This window comes from Delphinapterus leucas, chromosome 13 (genome assembly GCF_059928025.1).
Source record: "Delphinapterus leucas isolate spDelLeu-1000000601 "Yukka" chromosome 13, BTC_Dleu_Yukka2, whole genome shotgun sequence".
In the NCBI taxonomy this organism is placed as follows: Eukaryota; Metazoa; Chordata; class Mammalia; order Artiodactyla; family Monodontidae; genus Delphinapterus; species Delphinapterus leucas.
Window position 1 is genome coordinate 74,996,549 of NC_143141.1, and position 20,386 is coordinate 75,016,934.

Consider the following 20,386-nt stretch of genomic DNA (forward strand, 5'->3'; position numbering starts at 1 on the left):
TGGGCCCATGAGCCATGGCCGCTGAGCCTGCGCGTTTGGAGCCTGTGCTCTGCGACGGGAGAGGCCACAACAGTGAGAGGCCCGCGTACTGCAAAAAAAAAAAAAAAAAAAAAAAAATCTCTTCAAAGTTACAGGGCCCTGAGAAATAGTGATCCCCTGAGTGATCTGTGTACAGGACATCAGATTGGGTTGGCTGAGGTTTTGGCTTAACTGGACAGAGATTTTATTTGCCTTTATTTAAACCTACTATTTATAGGAAACAGGGTTTCTGAGGAATGATAGAATCCTGGTGGAGAGGAGTAGACCATCTCAAGCAGGAGTTTCGGAGTGCTTTGCCTTTCCCAAGTTACTCCTTCGATCTGGAGTGTTAGAACTATAGTTTCCTGAAGATGGTAAAATAGAAAAGCTCTGTGCTGGATCAGGAGAACTTAGCCTTACCTTGTCATCAACATCTGAGTCATTGTCTCTCCCTGGGCCTTAGTTTCCTCATCTCTCAAATAAGGGGCCAGACCAAATGACCCCTAAAATATCTTCCGCTCTAACATCCTTTGGGTTCTGATTTTTAACAGGAGATAAAGGAGAAATTGTACAGTTTCCCCAGGTCCCACTGCCCTCCTCTCTATCCCAACTCACACGACCACCCTGCACACACCGCCTGCTCCTTGAGCTTGTCCTCGAAAGGCCTTGAGCTCCACAGATGAGTGTATTGTTAATGTTGGCTCACGGTCCTTTCTGATGAGTGGCCAACATTGTTCTGCTCCTTGCAGGGGTCCCATTAATCTTGTTTGCCTCTGCAGAGCCTCAGCCTGCCTGGAAGATGCCGAGATTGTGCAGCACTTGTTCGGGCGCCCTGCTGCTGACCTTGCTGCTTCAGGTCTCCATGGAGGTGCGTGGTTGGTGCCTGGAGAGCAGCCAGTGTCAGGACCTCACCACGGAAACTAACCTGCTGGTATGTGGGCTGTGGTAGCCATCTTGGTTTGGGTATCAGATGGGACTGGGGCTGGGACAGCACAAAGAAAGGGGTATGGGGAAGGGGAAATTCATTCCCAGAGATATGGGTAAGTCATCCAAGGGCAGGAATAGACCTCCAGAGTGAAGTCAGAATTGGGCCAAGGAAGGGAGGAAGCAGCTTCAGGGAGATGGGTCTGGTCCCCAAGTTCTGCTTGATTATCTTTGCTTCCTGTCCTGTCTTCTTGTATAGAGACCCACTCCATTTAAGCTATTTAGAGACAGTGCCATTAAAGCAAACAATACTAACAATGATGATAACAATAATTGCTCCCTCAACTGATCCTATACTTTCAATCTTTTAGCCCCCAAATTATTCCTTTTTATTTTATTTTATTTTTTTTGCGGTACGCGGGCCTCTCACTGCTGCGGCCTCTCCCATTGTGGAGCACAGGCTCCGGACGCGCAGGCTCAGCGGCCATGGCTCACGGGCCCAGCCGCTTCGTGGCATGTGGGATCTTCCCGGACTGGGGCACGAACCCGTATTCCCTGCCTCGGCAGGCGGACTCTCAACCACTGCGCCACCAGGGAAGCCCCTCCTCTTGTATTTTTTTTTTTTTTTTTTTTTTGCGGTATGTGGGCTTCTCACTGTTGTGGCCTCTCCCGTTGCGGAGCACAGGCTCTGGACGCGCAGGCTCAGCGGCCATGGCTCACGGGCCCAGCCACTCTGCGGCATGTGGGATCTTCCCGGACCGGGACACGAACCCTCGTCCCTTGCATCGGCAGGCGGACTCTCAACCACTGCACCATCAGGGAAGCCTCAAATTATTCCTTTTTAAATAACCTCATGTCACTTGACATTTCCATTCCATTTTTCTTCCCTTTCTATCTACTACCAGTTACAAAGCCAGGAAGGTAGTACTATAAACCATCTCTAGAGGGAAAAGGAAAAAACCCTTCAGCAGCCTTTCCAGAAGCATATAAAGGCCCTTTTTGCCAGGCTGGAACTCCCTCTAGGTCACCACAGTGTGTGTGTTTGTGTGTGTTTTTGTGTGTGTGTGTGTATTTGGATTGGGAGGCATACATGAGAAACAATACCAAGTCAAGGCAAAAGACACACTGCTGGTGTCTGTGACTGAGTTCCATCCTTCTGCCTGTAACTGCCTGGTGAGGGTGCAATGCATATCACTACATTCTGTGTATTTTGTCAGTAGAGAAGCTGAGTTTAGGTGAGGAGAGAGACTTTCTCAAAAACTTTCTCCACAAGCAGGTTGCATGTGGAATATAAAATAGAAATAAAGAGCCTAGGGAATTCTGTGAGCTCTAGTTCAGAGAGACCCAAGAGACTCTTGATCGGAGACACCCATTGCACAGCCTCTTCCGTTGAAAGCTCACCAGGGAACGAGCTCTGGCCATGGTCAGAGCCCATGGGTTCTAGTCCCAGCTCTGTCACCAATGGGCTGTGGAACCTTGCCAAGTTCCCTTCTCCTCTCTGAGAAATTGGGTGTCATTATGTGTCCAGGGGAGAGGAGTATGAGATAATTTTTGTTTTCCGCTGTTAATATTCTGCAGTGTTATAATTCTAAATCCCTGGAGTATGAAATCCCCAACTCAACGGAGTGGGTGCGATCATTCTGTTCTCTCCTTTGTTGTCCCCAGTAACTGAAAACTCAAGGCTGCAGCCCCAAGGTCATTTTCCTAAGCAAATGTGTGCCACAGTTGTCCAGTTATAGGGAGAGGAGATACAGGCTCCATGACCCCTGCAATGGAAATAATCCTGACTTTCTACCCTTCCCTCCAGTCAGAAGGTGACAGGGAAGTGAGACACCTCTTCCCAAAGCTCACTGATTCAGGAAAAGTATAGGATCAGCTCAGAAGACTTGAAAGTGCGTGCCAGATGGGTGTGGGAAAGTTTGGAGGGAGATGGCTGGGGGAGGGTATGAGGTAGGTTTGCAGACCACTGGGGTAAGGTTGAGGCATTATGGAAAATACAGGCCCTAGAAGCCTGGACTTCTTTTCCCACGTTGGGAGATTCTCTCCCAAATTTCAACCCGATGCCCTTCCCAGACCGAAATGAACCATGTTTATTTATTCAGGATTCACTAAGTGCCAACAACTACCACCCACCTGCCATTTACTGATGAATTCCTATATATCTGGCTTATAAGATTTAAGACGTTGACCCTGCCCACAAAGCTAGGGGACAAGTAAACCACCGAGTGGGACAGGGATTTTGTTGTAGCTGCCAGGCAGGGGTACCAGGGGACAAACGAGGCGCTGCCCGAGCTGAGTCTCAGATGTCCGTGGGTGCCCAGAGGCGGGGGTGGGCAGACGTCCTCGGCAAGGAATCCACCGGGCACTGGGTCCGCACAACGTGCGGAGGGAGCAGAGGCGCAGGTGCAGCTTGTGGGTGGTGAGGGCGCCGCGGCGGGGGATGGAGGCCGCGGGGCGCGGGGGCCTGACTCGCTCGCCGCTCTCCAGCAGGCGTGCATCCGGGCCTGCAAGCCAGACCTCTCGGCCGAGACGCCCGTGTTCCCCGGCAACGGCGACGAGCAGCCGCTGACCGAGAACCCCCGGAAGTACGTCATGAGCCACTTCCGCTGGGATCGCTTTGGCCGCCGAAACAGCAGCAGCGGCGGCGGCGCGGCCCAGAAGCGCGAGGAGGAGGGGGTGCCGGGGGGCGAAGGCCCGGGGTCCCGCGGCGATGGCGCCGAGCCGGGCCCGCGCGAGGACAAGCGCTCCTACTCCATGGAGCACTTCCGCTGGGGCAAGCCGGTGGGCAAGAAGCGGCGCCCCGTGAAGGTGTACCCCAATGGCGCCGAGGACGAGTCGGCCGAGGCCTTCCCCCTTGAGTTCAAAAGGGAGCTGGCCGGGGAGCGGCCCGAGCCGGCGCGCGGCCCCGAGGCCCCGGCCGAGGGCGCAGCCGCCCGGGCCGAGCTGGAGTACGGCCTGGTGGCGGAGGCCGAGGCGGCCGAGAAGAAGGACGAGGGGCCGTATAAGCTGGAGCACTTCCGCTGGGGCAGCCCGCCCAAGGACAAGCGCTACGGCGGTTTCATGACCTCCGAGAAGAGCCAGACGCCCCTGGTCACGCTGTTCAAAAACGCCATCATGAAGAACGCCCACAAGAAGGGCCAGTGAGGGCGCAGTGGGCAGGGCTTCTCTCCCTGGGAAGTCGACCCCAAAGCCCCACCTCCTGCCCTCCTGCCGCCTTGCGGCCTGGGTGAGGACTCGCCCAGGCGGTGATGGCGCCAGGTATTCCACCTTTTAAAGCTGTCTGTAGTTAGGAAATAAAACCTTTCAAGTTTCACATCCGACTCTGACTTTGAATATTGACTGGGCGAATAAAATAAAAATGCATATCCATCAAATAAAGAGCAACACATATTGAAGGAGCGATAGTGGTTTCCATGTGACCAAGTGGTAGTATGTTTCATAGGATATAGTGGGAATGAAAAGAAAATGTATTTCCCACCCGTGACAAATGGGTCTTCAAGGGGTCAAATAGTTTGGGTGATGGCTCAGTATGGCTACATTTCCCACTCTCCATTGGATGGGGAAGGACTGCTCAGCTGGCTGATGTGTCAAGAGGCAGGATTCCTCCAAGTGACCCTGCTTCCCATCCAACTCCATGAGCCAGCGGGAAGCCGATGAAGCCCAACCAAAACTGGGAGGACGCTCTGGGCTCAGGTGGCAAGCTGTGGTAATGCCTCCGTGAATCTAGTCATCTGGGACCTTGGGCAAGTTTCTGAACTTCTCCAAGATTTAGTTCTCTCATCTACTCCTTTCTTCCTTGCTACTGTGAGGGCTACTGTGAGGGTTAATGAGAAAATGGATGGGATCATGTTATCACTGAGAGGCTAAATGTGAGAGCTGGGGGTTGGTATCAGCTCAGATTTGACTGCCTTATCAGACTACTCTCAGTTATTCTGAAACACAGGGTCTCACCCACATAAACACACACCCATGGAGACACATCTGTCTAAATACAACACAAAATGCACAGATGCTTCTTCCAGTCCCTAGGGCTCAAGCCTTGAGGTGTGACTATCTTTTCCCCCTTGTCATGCCCAAGCTCTCTCCTCATGTCCAGCTGCAGCCTTCTCTTCATTCTCAGTGCTCGCGGCTCAGGCCTTAACTATCCTAACAGCTTCCTAACCAACTGGTGTCCTTGTCTCCAGTTGCCTTCTTCCCCAATCCATCGTACACATTCTTCATGTTAATGTATACAAAATCTTGCTTTCTCCATATTCCCTAGCTCAAGACACAAAACAATCGCCCCACCCCCACTCTTCCATCAATTCCAAACTACTGGGCACGGCACACACAAGGGCCCTTGTCCATCAGTTTCACTCTCCTTACCAAACCCCACTTCCCCTGGTCTTCTCACTCTTCTACCATCCTCCTCCACCCTCTGCCTGGAATTCCCCACATTCCCCCTCCATTTTGAATGTTACCCTTTTTTCAACATGAGCCCAGGCTGAAGTCCACTTCCACTGGGAAAGTTGGGATCTCTTGCAGCTGAACCTGCTCATTTTCAGGGTTTCTGCAGTCAGCCCCTCTGCATTGGGGGGGGGGGCATGCAGACCAGCTCAGATGGCAAGTTTCTTGCTGCACATGTCTTGTGCTTTTCTCTCAGGGAAACTCTAAGCTCCACGAGGGCAGAGGCCAGGGGTTGGGCTTCTTTTGTATGTCCCCATGATGTTTTCACAATGTTGGGGCCACTGGTTTGCAGTCACACACATTTACAATTCACAAGAGACTCACAGACACTGATACAGAGATGCACATCTGCACATCAATTGCATCAGACATACCAGGGGATGATGCAGATCAAAGCCAGCTGGGGAACGTTTCTGTATGGCACTTCCATATTTACTCCCATATATATATATATATTTTTTTCTGCAGTATGTGGGCCTCTCACTGTTGTGGCCTTTCCCGTTGCGGAGCACAGGCTCCGGACGCACAGGGTCAGTGGCCATGGCCCACGGGCCCAGCCGCTCCGCGGCATGTGGGATCTTCCCGGACCGGGGCACGAACCCGTGTCCCCTGCATCAGCAGGCGGACTCTCAACCACTGCGCCACCAGGGAAGCCCTACTCCCATATTTTGATGATCTTAGAAGCTCACAATTAAAGAAAACTGGAATGCACCTGGGAAGTCCTGATGGAATCAGAAAGCCAGGCTTTTAAGATAAAGTCTCCCTCAATGAGGGTTAAATGAAATGGGGCTAGATTCTAGTCACTGTAATGAAGAAATGGCCCAGGCCTTCCCATCTGAGGATGCGCCTATGCTGGGAATCCTGGGCCTTGTGTTTACATCTTGGTAGCATCCTTTCCCTTACCCTCCTTCCTTTTGAGGCGAGTAAATAATGATAGGCGGGGGTGGTTAAATGTCAGTGATTAATACTGGTGGCATTTTCAGATCCTGTTTGCATCTCAAAAAACCATTTACTTTAAAGAAATCAAATAGACAACCGTGTGGTGACAACATTAACATTTATTTGAAAAGGGCATCATGAAGGCTCATTGGGAAATCACGACTAATAGTCCTAAAGAATAATCTTGCTAAGAGTCCTTCTTCCTACATTCCACCCCCGCCCCCCCATCCTCCTTCCTATTCCTTAAACTAATTTGATTCAATGAGTTCAAAATACAGAAAACCGCCACAGGCACTAATTCTGCACTCACATATAAATACGTCAGCTATTATATACATACACTGTCAACTATGAACTACACTATACACATTTGCACGCGCACGGGCACACACACACTCAGCCAGGTCATGAACGTCTAAATGGACACAGACATGTCACAATGTATGTGTAATGCTGCAGCATTGTGGATTTACAGCTCTGCTCTCCACAGGCCAGAATCAACAGCCATGGAGGAAGAGCTCAAAAGGGGAAAGTGATGGGCTGGGGTCCCAAGGGCTCCTGAAGGAGAAAAGACCTGGTCAACCTGGTTGGTGCTAAAGGAGAGCACAGAAAACAGGCCACAGAGCCCCCTCCCACAGGCCTGTGTCCCCTCCCCACTTCCCCAGCTGGCAGGCCCCACCAAGACCATCCTTCGGCAGGCTTCAGTCCTAGGCCGGATTTGGGATACGGGGTATTTTAACTAGAAGATTTCTAGGCTTAGCAAGATGAAGAGGTAATACACTGCCCTAAGCCTTCTCCCCAGACATAAGGGAGCTGCCTTGTTTCAGCACAACTGCCTGCCAGGGTCTTTGGGTCTGGAGAAGTGGGCGTGGCCTGCTCAGAGGTGCCCACTTCCCTGTCTACCATCAAACTTAATATTCAGCCTAACAGCTCAGGCCTAGTCTTTTCCCACAGGCCCCAGCTGGCCAGCTGCCATTTCATGGTCATAAAGAGGAACTGGGAGAGATAGCCTCACTTCTCAGTGAGACCCTCTGTACCCAGGTGAGAAGCCCCAGGGACAATGGAATAGCAACTGGAAGGTGTCATGACCCAAGGGCCCCTAGTGAAGCCAGGAGGTCTGGCCTTTGAGGAGTCTAAACAACTGCAAGGCTGTTCTGATTCTTAGGCCAGTTGAAACACATCCTCTGGGACTGAGAACACCCAGGGCAAAGGACAGTGCATCTGGGACCCCTGCATTTCAAGCACTTCAGATGGTCCCAGCCCCACCTTCTCACTGCTCATCCATCTATTCTCATGCTTGAGGCAGAGGGCTGGACAGAGGAGAATGTCTGAGGACTTCTCTCCTTCTTCTGACCCACTCAGGCTACTTCTCTGGGGAGGAGATGTTTAGCAGTCAAGAAATCACTTATTTCTACTTTTCAAAAAGAGGAAAATGGGAACAGGCGCAGGCCATGGGGGACCACTTTGCAAGGAAAACCGGAAGGAGCCTCCAGGGTCACAGTGGGGCTCTCCTCTCATCTGCTTCTTATGCATTTATGTGACTCAACCAAGTTCACTGAAATTCCAAATATATCCATGCTACTGGGTTCTGTCAGCAGAGTGCTAACCGACCCTACCCCTTGCCCACGAGGAAGAGTCTTCAGCAGTTTTGGGGAGCGACTGGCTTGGGTGGCCTTGCTGACTGAAATTCACAACAGAGGGGTGGATAGCAAAAAGGGCTGGTTGCTTGACACGGTGCCGCCAGACGCCAGCAGGCTTGGAAGGCAGGAAGAGTGGTGCTAGGCTGAAGGCTGGGGTACCCACCAAACTCTGCTTGCCTTCTCTCCCAGGGCTTGGGAGGGCAGGGGTGGGGTGAAGGAGGCTGCTTAATCTACCAGGTAATTGTTCCAGTTAATGTTCATCATGAACTTTCTGATTCTGAGGCATCTTTGGCCAGAATCCGTATTCTACTCCATGTCAGCAGGCAAGTTAATATTCTACTGAGTGTAAATTTAAATTGGAACCGAGAAGGAGGGCACTCAAAATGTGGCCATGTCTCCAAAGGAAGCACATCTTTGCTATGTAGCGGTGACACAAAGAAAAAGCTGCTTCAGACAGAGGAAACAGCAGTGAAGTATATGAAGAATGGGAATCCTGCACCTTGTTTCTTCGATCTGTTCCCAGGGTGGGGATGAGGGAGAGACAGCTGATGGACAGGTAGGTCTCTGGTTCTAGTGCTGGTTCTAGAAAGAGGCTCCAGGGAATGACTGCCAAGTCCCAGAACCAGGGCCCCAGGGCAGTGCTCGGGGTGCAGTTGCCATGGGTGTGGACCCTACAGTCAGAGAAGCACTAGAGAGAAACAGGGCTTCGCGTCAAAGCTGAGCAGGGAAGAAAGATGGGAAGATCCAGTGAGGAAAAGACATGTTTGTGGCTCAAGATTTAGATTTTCTCTGAAGCTTCTTCCAAAGGTCATTTGTCTTCAAGTTTGTTTCCAGTTATTTTATTTTATTTTATTTTATTTATTTATTTTTTCCGGTACGTGGGCCTCTCACTGTTGTGGCCTCTCCCGTTGCGGAGCACAGGCTCCGGACGCGCAGGCTCAGTGGCCGTGGCTCACGGGCCCAGCCGCTCCTCGGCATGTGGGATCTTCCCGGACCGGGGCACGAACCCGTGTCCCCTGCATTGGTAGGCGGACTCTCAACCGCTGCGCCACCAGGGAAGCCCTGTTTCTAGTGATTTTAAATTTGGTTTCTTAATAAAGAGATATTAAAGTAAAGAGAAATCTCGGTTCATGCCTGTAAAGTTGGGTTGAGTATTAGCCAACAGCCACAGAGCAGAGCCAAAGGCTGTGGTGGAGGGGCGGGAGCCGGGCCCCCTCGGCCCTGTAGTCATGTAGACCCTCTGGAAGCCACAGGCCCACAGCACAGAGGCAGCAACCAAGGGGGGAAACTATAGGAACGAGGGTCAGGCAGCCCCCATACCCAACGAGATTATTGCACACGCAATAGGAAAGTTCCATGTGTTAAGATTCTCCTAATTTGGACAAATACACCTATCAGCCCTGATAATCAGGCTCTCACAGTGCATCTGTGCAGGGCCACGCACAGAGGTGTGACCCGAGGGTGTCCCGAGAAGACTGCCCTCCCCTTAGCAGAATCAGCCCGCTTCTGACCCCACCCCACGCTGCCGAAAATTGTACCCTCAAAAGGGGTTCCTTTGGGTCAAGAAATCTACTCACCCTCCCTCTTTTCACGAGCAAATTCTCCAGGAAGGAATCATGTGACTATTCTCACCTTCCTGTGAGTCATATCAGCTCAGAAAAGTTATGGGAAGTTAGACTGGAAAAGAAGAAGGAAAGGGCTCTTCTTGGCCAGAGGGAGCTGCCTCAGGAAGAGGCCCAGGGGAGGTTCTGCCAGAGGCAGCTCACACGGGGAGCCGCAGGAAGAAAAGCATCAAAGAGGGAGAACTCAAGTCAGAAATACATCCCTCTGGACAAAGGAGAGGAGATACTACAGAGGGACGCAGACTTGCCCACTTTTGCCTGCTGCTCCTGGACAGGAGGCCGGCCCGTGCTTCTGCTCCCTGGCCCAGCCGGCCAGCCTGGGGACTCAGGCTCCCTCTGTCAGCGGCCTGCTGCCCCCCACGGTGTCTCTACCCCAGCTTCCGTTATACAAGCTCAGTATTAATTAACAATAGAAACAATTCACGAAGAGGCAACTGGCAGGGTGAGCAGGGGAATGGAAAAGACACCAGAGACTTGAAGGCCTTTGGACCCTCAACTGGGGAAGGAGGAGGGGACACTCTGGAGGAGATCAGCGCCCCATCTTCCAGCTCTCACAGGCCACTGCTTTACGGGAGGAGCTGGCCTTGCCTCCTCCTGATTGCAGTCTACGGCTTCCTTTGACCAACTGTGTCTCTCTCTAGTTCCCTCCTGGGGGAATGGCAGCTGCACACCCACCCCCGTGAAAGCCCTTCACTTACTACACTAATCAGGAGTTTCCTGGGACCTCAGCCTCTCTCTGGAGACCCCCAATGACTCTTGACCCCAGGATGACACAGAGGAAGAGACAAAGGGCACAGGTAGGATGCTTATTGGCCCCAGCGTGGCCAGATCTCCCTCAGGGAAGACAAAGAGGAAGCAGGGAGGCCGAGAGGGGGGCAAGGGGGCCCAGGGCTCCACCTTGCTTAGCTGTCCAAGGTGCTTTTTCTCTGAGATCCCAGTTAGATCTCCATGGCGTCGGGGTGGGCGTGAAGGCGAGCCCCTCCCTCAGGCTCCACCCCTCCGAGAAGCTGGGTCTTGGAATTCAGTATACGCACAGATCGGGAAACTTCATCTCGTAGACGGGGATGGAGTGGCTCTGAGGCTGGCCATAGGCTGCAGTGATGGTTCCTGATGGGCTTGGTGGGGGCCTGGGACAGAAAGACAAGGAGGGGAAAGGCATGAGGACGGTTCTGGGGTCCCGCCCCGTGCAGCAGAGCAGCTGACTGAGGTTTCTCTTGAATAGGGACCAGAGATTATGTCACTCCGTGGTTCCCAGGTTTCAAGTTGTTCTAGAATCTTCAGCTTGAAGTCAAGCTTTACTGCAGGCTCTACAGCGACTCTGTTGCTCTAGAAAGTACCAGCTTGTGACACTAGGACCCCCGGCTCTTTTCCAGGGTTCACTGAGCTGTCTCTTTCTCCCTTCAGTCTCTGTTTCCTTATCTGGGGAGACTTGGTGGCCGACTCCAGCCCTGGAGACAGAGGCTGGGGGCAGGGAGGGCTGAAGACAGGTGCGAGAGGAGGACTTGGGGGGAGGGGTACCTACACTGGGCCACAGAAGTGGGGATCCCCTGCCCAGGGCTGCCACTTACCGGATGGTGATTTCAAAGATCTGATTGAGTTTGCTCTGCAGCAGTGATGCCTAGACACAAATAGAGGGAAAGTGAGCCGGGGGCTGACACCCAAGCCCCCTGCCCACCATGCACTGGAAGTGCTGGACAGTTGCGGCCTTAGGAAAGAAACCGGTGTGAGCTCGTTTCCAGCACTTATCTGTGGACCCTGGCGGTGGGTTCAGATCAGAAAGAGCCGCCCAGCAAAGGCCTGTTGGGGACAGCACAGAGGCCAGGAACCCCAGGAAGGACTTCAGCAAAAGTTCTGGAAGAGCCCTTAGCTCCTCCAAGTGGGGCAATAGGGCCTGCTGGTCAGAGTCAGGAGGCTCAGAGCTGGTTCCAGCTCTTTCCTTAACTCCCAAGGAGCAGTTGTACAAAGTTGGTGCATTAGGGAAGATGTTCTCTCTGGTCCCTTCCGGCTCCACCTAAGTCCATGTACACAGAGAGTGAGATCGTGCTCAACTCTGAGCTCACGAAATGAGCAGCCTCTACCTCTCAGGATGGAACTAGAGGTCAGCATAATATAGGCCCAGAAAAATCTATATTATACTTATATGTATTTTTATATATAATTTATGCATTTTAATATATTACTATATATAATTATAATATATGAGAAGTTTATGTATATATATATTTGAAATATATATAATAGAAATTACATGTGTTTTTATTGAGAGGAAAAAGTACAATAAAATATAAGTTATTTGTAGACTTTGGATGTTTACAATTATGTTTCATTGTTATGAAGATGGACACTGGGGCTAACAAATCCTGGAATATCATTTTCAAGAAATGTTTGTGCTCTTCCCTTAGCCATCTACTCGTCTTTCTACTTGTCTGGCGCCCTCTCATTCAGATTCCTTTTCCAAGGCCAGGCCGTTCCATTCCACCTGCTGGGGTCCCCCAGTTGGAAGCGGGCCCTCTAGCAAATGCTGGCCATCTTTCCTGTGCCCTGGCCCCTTCCCCCATCACTCCATAATGTGACAACCCTAATGGCAACAAACTCGCAGAGTTGTCATGAGACGGAGATAAGCTGATAAATATAAGATGCTCTGATGAACAGCAAGTGCTATTTCCGTTCCTGCTCTGATGATTATAATTATTATAATCTATCTATTTGGTACAGGAGATCCTGAGGTCAGGGTTTCTCCCTTATATGAAAACTGGGACCTCTGGAGGGGTGTATGACTAATAGCCTTTAGGTTCATGGGGAAACAATGTAGTGCCAAGGCAATGTCGGGATCTAAACCCTAATTTCTGGATGACAACAGAACCAGGATCTCCTAGAAACTCAGTCCTGCGCTGGGCCCACATCCAGTGTCCGTTTGATCCCGGGAGGGGCACCGTTACGTCTCACTTACCCGGGCCCCACAATGCGCTGCAATCTCCTCAAAGGGCGCCTTCTGGAACTTCTCCACCACCTGTCGCCGCCGTTCACGTTCCTGCTCCTCGACGGCCACGCTGTCCACTGCACCACAGAGAGCCGGGTCAGTCCTCAGGTCCTACCCCAGTGATGCAGTCTAAGATTTCCCCCCAGATCTCCACTCCGCTGACGAGGGGCAGGGTAGCATGGAGGGTGCGATGTCATCACTTGGCCCTGGGAGGGCTAGACCCTTTTCTGATTCTGCCTGAGGGCTCAGCCCCCTTCCTTGCCTAAGAGTTTAACTAGCTGAGTGGACCCTTAAGTGGGGCTAAAGCCCCATGTAGTTGCATTGACACTGGGACTCTTAGATGAAAGTTCCTGGAACAGGAAGTACTCTGGGGGGAATATGAAAAGGGACGTCAACAGTGGAAAAGCCACAAAAGACAACGAAGAACCCCTATGGCAGAGCAGTCGGAGGCCATTTAGTTTAAGGCTTCTGCATATTCCTCTTGGTAGCCGAAATGAAAAAAAAAAAAAAAAGGAAGGGTATGAAATATGTTCATCATGCCCAGTTTAAGAAGGCAGAGCAGTGGGAACATTTAGAAAGTGTACCATGAATGACAACAAAGATAAAGATTTGTTATCAGTTATCGGAAAAATTCTCTAATTCAGGATACTTCATTGCCCAATAATCTAGACGAGGTAATACTGCATTTTAAAATCTACTGCCATTATTAAATAAATATTAATAGGACTTGTTCTTAATGGCTTTCATTGGTTAACTTTTTCTTTTGTATCACACTCCACCAAAAAATTGTCAAGGTATTTATACAAATTAAAATTGCAGGTGGGAGGGACGGAGACGCAAGAGGGAAGAGATATGGGAACATATGTATATGTATAACTGATTCACTTTGTTATAAAGCAGAAACTGACACACCATTGTAAAGCAATTATACTCCAATAAAGATGTTAAAAAATAAAAAATAAAATTGCTTTTTACTTGTCTGATTGGCTGTAACCCTCAACTGACCACTTTTAAGGGCAGCGGTCAGTAGAAAAAGGGTTCCTGGCATAGGACATGGACACACACACACCCCCCACCCCTGTTAAGAGAGGGGGACTTTTAATTGCAGCTTCAGTAGTTGTGAAGAGTTTAGAGGAAGCCACCAGCCTCTCCCCTCACACCTGTGTGAATCACACTTGCGAGGGCAGCAGACAGCTGCGCATACCCACACGCCTCTCCAGGACCCAGTCCTGTGATCCGCTCCCTCGGGGGCTCCCACTTACCAATGGCCTTCTTCAGCGTCTCATAGGTGATTTCTTCGGCAGGCACGCGCTGAGGGAGAGGGAACAGAAGTGCTCAGAAAGGGGGAGGGGGAAGCGGGGGGTGGGGAGGCAGCCTTGGCTTCCTCAGTTACCTGGCAGCCACTTCACTTCTCAGAAGAATGTCCTGAAGGGAGAAACTCCCTGAGGACACCCACATTCTCACTAGGGTCTCTGGAAGCTGCCTGAGTAGGCACAGAGCCTCCAACTGAAGGCGAGCAGGGAGAGAGAGAGGAGGGGAGGCTACTGCCTCACCAGTCACAAGTCTGGCCTGAAAGAACTCACCGGCCCCTCCCCACCTCGCCCCCCAGCGGGTCCCATTAAGCTCCCTGGGAAGAAAACACTGTAATTCAAACAAATCTTCAGAGAACTTAACAGAAAATATTCGAAACAAGAGAAGGCAGTTAGCAAATATAATCTCATATGAAAATTTCAAGAACTGACTAACATTTTTTTTTTTTTTTTCGGTATGTGGGCCTGTCACTGTTGCGGCCTCTCCCGTTGCGGAGCACAGGCTCCGGACGCGCAGGCTCAGCGGCCATGGCTCACGGGCCCAGCCGCTCCGCAGCATGTGGGATCTTCCCAGACCGGGGCATGAACCCGTGTCCCCTGCATCGGCAGGCGGACTCTCAACCACTGCGCCACCAGGGAAGCCCCTGACTAACATTTTTGAAGACTTCTGATATTAAATTATCCACCAAGGTGATGTGAGTATTCAATAAAGGTAAGGCATACTGAGGTTGGTCCAAGGACCTGGGTCACAGGATCTCAGTGTCCTGGGAACCCATAAAAGGAGGTGGAAAATAATAAAACCCAAAGAAGGGTGTTCTACGGATGTGTGGCCTTAGGTCAGATGCTGAAAATTGTGAAGGAGTTTGGACTAAATTCCAGGAATTCCCCACTAGACTGTGAGCTCCTTGAGGCAAAACCCATGATTTATTCATATTCTATTACTTAAATGTAATGTTACATGAAAGAGGCAGACACAGGAGAGAATGATTTCATTGATATAAAGCTCAAGAAGTGACATAAGTTGGGCTAGTGGCTCCCTCTAGGGAGGGGGTACAGAGGCAGGGCTCCTGGAAGACAACATTTTAGTCCCTGACCTGGGTGTGAGTGCATCAGTGTGTTCACTTTATACACTCAGACAATTCGCTGAGCTTGGAATTCCACAAATGCTTGTTCGAGTAGGAGTGGACAGAGTTGTAGGTATGGGATAAAGTCATCCAACAAATATTAAGTGAGCACCAATTATGTGTAGGATTCTTGGCTAGTCACTTAGTCGAAATTGCAAAATGTATTACTATAGGAATTACATGCAAGAGAGTGCTATCATTCACTCTGAAGATTCATTCACTGTGAAGGTTCATCCTCTGTAGGTCTGTCCATCCACCCACTCATCCATCCATCCATCCATCCATCCATCCATCCATCCAGTGTCAGCACTGACCAACATCAGATATTCACGGGGAAAGCGATAGGAAACCATGTGGTGGTGGGAGAAAAAGGAAGACAGATCACTGGGTAAAGGCAGGCAGAGAGGAGCTGATGGAGGAGATGGACCACAGGCTGGATGTTGATGAATGGGCGATTCAAGAACGTAGAGGTGGAGAGGAAGGGTGATTCCGACATGGGATTCCACACTAGCAAAGACATGGAGGTGAATGAGATAGCATGAGGGAGACTGAGAGCAGACCAGCCAGAGAGGAGGGGAGATGAAATGAAATGGGAGGGCATCCCTGACTACAAATGTCTCTGAATGCCAGGCACTGGGTTTGGAATTTAACCAAACCAGCATTTATTGATCACCTGTTATGAGGCTGGCATTTGAGGCTACAGGGAGTTACTGTGAGATTTTGGAGGGGTGGGGGGGGCAAGGTGGGCTGGAAGTGGAAAGAAGTACAGCACGGCAGAAGGGTGGAGGCTCCCACACCCCTGCTTTGGATACCAAGCCATCCCCGGGCTAAGCTGACTCTCTGAGGGGGAGGAACCCATGATGCTGACCGGGGGGGCCACGAGGGAGCAGGCGGCTGTGTACCCAGGTGAGCATTTCTCTTCCTTCTTCTGCTTCACTTTACTTATCAATTCCTGAGGGTCTCTCAACTCTTGGGAAGGAAGAATTACAACTATTGAGGGGATAGCAGTCAACTCACGCTGTGCTCCTAACACGTGAGGTTCCCATCCCTGCAGAGCTGGAAGGGCCTTGGAGGACACCTGGCTCAACCTCACGTTGCTTCTCCAATTAGCCTGAGTCAGAGCTTCCCTCCTTCCATGGGAAGGTTCCAGACAAGCTTGGAAAAGCCCTGCCCTGGAGGTATGCCCTAGTAACCGAGGAGCTGTTGGAATGGCTGAGGGCACAGTTAGGGGGAGGCTTGACCTTTACCCCACTGACTTCTCCTTGCTCCAGGCCCATCTGGGGAAAGGCTGGGTGTCCAGGCTCTCCTTCATAGCTACTCCAGGCTGTCCATGCCCAGGGATCTCACAAGTCTCCTTGTCCCAGTCCCACCCAGATGTGCATCTTCCCTGCTTCTTGCTAAGGTTTCCCTGCGTCTCTGTCTCCGTCAGCTCCCTTAATTGGCAGAGTTACCATTTAAAACAAGGGTACCACATCCTGGGGCTTCAGTTCCCTCGGGATGCCTTTCTCCCTCCTCACTGCCCCGCCCACATATCTTTTTCATTTTAGTGAGTAAATTTGGTATTTCCACTAAAATTCTTTATTCCCCCTTACTTGTGGGTACACCTTCTTTATTTTCTGAGGTAGAAGCACTACCGTGCAAAAAAAAAAAAAAAGCATTTTTCTTGACATATCTGGAAGAAACATTGTAAAAGCTATTCTTGCCCTCATCTTTTCTGTGAGGCCTTCCAATTTCAAACGTGGAGCACGTCCGCCTCCATCATGAATAGGGAATGACTACCAGCAAGGCTTTCAAGACTGACTTTTATAACATGCTCATGGGAGTGTACGGGGTGGGGGGGATTCGGTAATTTTTTCCAGATGGAAATGTCTAGGATACTTATGATAAGAGTCAGTAAGAAAACAGGACTTACTTGAGAAATTTACTTTCTGTGCAACTTTAAATGTGTGGGGTGGCTAAGGGAGTCTAGATCGTGGAGTGTCTGACCATCTAGCAGGTAGGAAGAGTCCCCTCCCGGGAGGACACTGAGCTTCACCAGGACAGTGGATCAAGAATGAGACACTCACCTCCTCCTTCTCTGGGCTGTTCCTCGATTCTACCTCCACCTGCAGGGAAATGGTTTCTCCAATGCTCTTCCTCTTGGATAAGCGATCCTCATCTGGGAAAGGAGGATAGAGAAGCTAGAGTCCCCAGCCCCTGCAGAGCAAGCCAGGATCATGCCTCCAGCACCATCTCCCAACCCCCCTGCCTTTGCCTGGTCCACAGTCCTGGGAGGGTTCAGAGGGAGTTTATACGCTGGGGCTACAGCTGGAGTTTACGGAGGGCTGCGGGCCTTCACCGCCCATCTTAGGGCGGTGAGTTTTGCTTTTTAGGGCTAAGATTTTGAAATTACTGATGAGCACAAAGAAGCCGCTTATGACCAGAAAGCATATCTCAACTTTCACAAGGGTCATCTGCTAACAGCACCAGCAGCTGTCATTTGCGTAGCATTTCCTACTACGGGCATCTGCCTCTACCCTCTAAGGCAGGTATTGCTAATATCCCTATTTTACAGCCAAGGCAACTGAGACTCAGGGATGCCAAGGGGCTCGTCTAAGATTCTTCAGGAAGTAAGCTACAGAGAACTGGCTCTCAGACTCCACAGCCCATGTGTGCTCTTTCCGTCACCGTGGCGTCTCTCCCACGCACAGGCCAGGCTATCCCGTGGGCCAGTTACTCCCAAGGACCCTGCACTGAAGAGGAGAGGTGGGAAAATCAAGGATCTCACCATGGATTTCCACTGTGTCTTTCAGCTCTTGTGTGACATCTAAGGTGCCATGGAAGGTGACCGAAGGACTCACAAGTCCCTTCCTTTCAGGCCCTGGCCAAGAAAAGCCAGAGGCAGGCTCGGAAGTCCTCAAGCAGGGCTCCTACCTGTCAGCTGAGGGATGTAGGGCAGGCAGAGCCTGTCTGCATTGTAACCACTGCCCCCCAGGACCTCACTGATGTTGCTCTGGCGGAAGAGAAGCTCAATCACCACTCCATCGATGTTCTGAGACAGCCTGGGACACAAAGGAGGGAAGAGGCAGATGAGAACCATGGGGGACTAGAGTGATTTCCTGATGACCTTCCTTATTTATTATTATTATTTTTTTGCGGTACGCGGGCCTCTCACTGCTGTGGCCTCTCCCGTTGCGGAGCACAGGCTCCGGACGCGCAGGCTCAGCGGCCATGGCTCACGGGCCCAGCCGCTCCGCGGCATGTGGGATCTTCCCGGACCGGGGTACAAACCTGTGTCCCCTGCATCGGCAGGCGGACTCTCAACCACTGCGCCAACAGGGAAGCCCGACCTTCCTTATTTTAAAAGTAATGCTCAAGGCAGTTCCCTGGTGGCCTAGTGGTTAGGTTTCCCGGCTTTTACTGCCGTGGCCTGGGCTCAATCCCTGGTCAGGAACTGAGATTCCTCAAGCCACACAGCAAGGCTGGAAAAAAAAAAGTAACACTCATTATACAAAAGTGACAGAGGAGCAAAAGGAAAAAAAACCACCTACAGTCCCACTTTCCACATTCAGATTTTGTGCAGAGTCCCTCAGTCACACACATTTTTGCACACACACAGACATCCCCATGGCCCCCACTGTCCTGTTCTAGGATCTATTTTATTCACCTGTTATACAGTGAATATTTCACATGAACTATTCTTTAAAAACACTTTGGATGGGCTACCAGTTGTCTAGGGTGTGGATGGGCCACCATTTATAAAGCCATCCTCTATTGTGGGATATTTTGTTTTTTTCAGAATATCTTTCCCTTGAGTCTCTCTGATGCTGAAGTGATGTTGGCCCACACGCTGCAGGCTGAGAAGGCCACTTGGATTGGTGGCACTGTCTTGTCAGGAAGGACTCCTCCAGGATTTGTTCCCATGGGCTTGGTCAAAGTTCCCAGAGGCTGCATCCCATATTCTACGGTACAACACACTGAGATGGCTCAAGGCATGAATTATGGTCAGGTGAGGGGATCAAACTTGACCCAGGACTTCTGGGTCATAGGCGTAGGGTTCACTTTCTGCCCTTGAGCCCACAGAAGCCCAAGTCCCTGGCCTCAGACCATCCACTTCCTTGCTCAGCTGCTTGGGTTGTCCTTGAGCACGTCCTCAGCGTTCTCCTCACCTGGGCCTCTCCACAAACACGTCCTCAGGGAGCATGTACGGAGCCTCTTTCTTCCTGCTCTCTATCACCTGAGGTTTGGGAGGAATCGTGAGAAAAGCTGGGTTCACCAGGGAGAGGGAAATCCCAACAGGCCAGTGAAAGAGTTCCCGCTCCCCTGAGCACTTCCTCCCTCCCACGAACCCCCTGGAAGAGCACCCACGGCTGGGCTTCTGAGGGAGAAACTCAGACCAACAGGGACCTCAGGGCAGCCTGTGAAGCCCAGGAGGACTGCTCAAGCTGTCTCCAGTGACACACATGCATTAAGTGTCCTCCAAAGGCAGGGGACTTAGCTCCCAAGAGAGTTCAGTTTCTTGCTCCTGTGTCCTATTCCTGTTTTCTGTTTAAATGCAAAAAAGGGAGCATAGGTCTCACTGTTCCCCAAACCAGGTGCGCTGCAAAAACACCCTGATGGAGAGTGCCATGGTGAGTCTCCCTCAGCATCCTTTGCAAAGTTTCGACAAGAAAGCTGAGTTATTAAGATGCTGAGAAGTGGGAGGACGCTTGGCATGAAAGTATGTGCAGGAGGTGAGGAAGCCACGATGCTACTATTTTTACTGGAGAGGATGTGGGGGCATTGCCTTTCCTGCCCTCCTGGATCAGCCCAAGGCTGGGAAGATCCTGCCTCATTCAGGGTGGCCTCTGACACAGCAATACAGCACCTTGCTCCATGCCCCCAGCCAGCCCAGGCCAGCTGAGACCTGAGCTTCCTTGTTTAGTTTTATTTTGTTTTGCTAGTGTATTTTAAAGTTAATCCTACGTATTATATCATTCTACCTATACATAGTTCAGTATGTCTTAAAATGCCTTTTTGCAACAACTGAGAACATTTGATTATAGACCGGGTATAAGATAATACCAAGGCATAACCGATAATTTAATTACGCATGTAAATAGCATAGCAATTAGGTAGAAAGGTGTCCATAATTTTTTGGACACATACTGATATATGCAGAGGTGAAACGACATGATAGTCAAGGTTTGTTTGAACACATTTCAGCAAAGAAAACGAAAAGGAGACAGATGAAGCAAATGTGGAAGAATCTTCATAACTGTTTAGTTCGTGTGACAGCTGTGTTCACCGCCCTACTCATATTGCTTTTGTGATATTTGAAAATTTTCATAACGAAAACTTTCCTTAAAGTAGCTTTAGTCCCAGATGACCTGAGAGATGTGGGTATGTGCGCTTCCGGGAGTGG

At 50.7% G+C, this 20,386-nt stretch overlaps 2 protein-coding genes across 3 annotated transcripts in view; one reads left to right on the forward strand and one right to left on the reverse strand.

Annotated features, from left to right (window-relative positions):
• Nucleotides 1-809: 809 nt before the first annotated feature.
• Nucleotides 810-4,699, forward strand: POMC (proopiomelanocortin). Its single transcript, XM_022573853.2, has 2 exons — nt 810-949; nt 3,433-4,699. Exons 1-2 carry the CDS (start codon nt 818-820, stop codon nt 4,084-4,086), a joined length of 786 nt encoding a protein of 261 aa, XP_022429561.1. The 5' UTR covers nt 810-817; the 3' UTR covers nt 4,087-4,699.
• A 1,393-nt stretch (nt 4,700-6,092) lies between these two features.
• Nucleotides 6,093-20,386, reverse strand: part of EFR3B (EFR3 homolog B) — an 89,837-nt gene continuing 75,543 nt past the window's right edge. For both annotated transcript variants that reach the window (XM_089923393.1, XM_022574307.2), the window contains exons 17-23: nt 19,152-19,219; nt 17,917-18,044; nt 17,070-17,161; nt 13,832-13,880; nt 12,540-12,646; nt 11,158-11,207; nt 6,093-10,716 (exon numbers count right to left, since the gene is read on the reverse strand). In XM_089923393.1, coding sequence (XP_089779519.1) covers nt 10,611-10,716; nt 11,158-11,207; nt 12,540-12,646; nt 13,832-13,880; nt 17,070-17,161; nt 17,917-18,044; nt 19,152-19,219 — 600 coding nt within the window. In that variant the 3' untranslated portion in view covers nt 6,093-10,610. The remainder of the gene's footprint in view (nt 10,717-11,157; nt 11,208-12,539; nt 12,647-13,831; nt 13,881-17,069; nt 17,162-17,916; nt 18,045-19,151; nt 19,220-20,386) is intronic.

Coding starts and splice junctions, on each gene's coding strand:
- POMC (XM_022573853.2), top strand. CDS start 818: ATGCCGAGATTGTGCAGCACTTGTTCGGGCGCCCTGCTGCTGACCTTG. Junction 950..3,432: donor CCACGGAAACTAACCTGCTG/GTATGTGGGCTG, acceptor GCTCTCCAGCAG/GCGTGCATCCGGGCCTGCAA.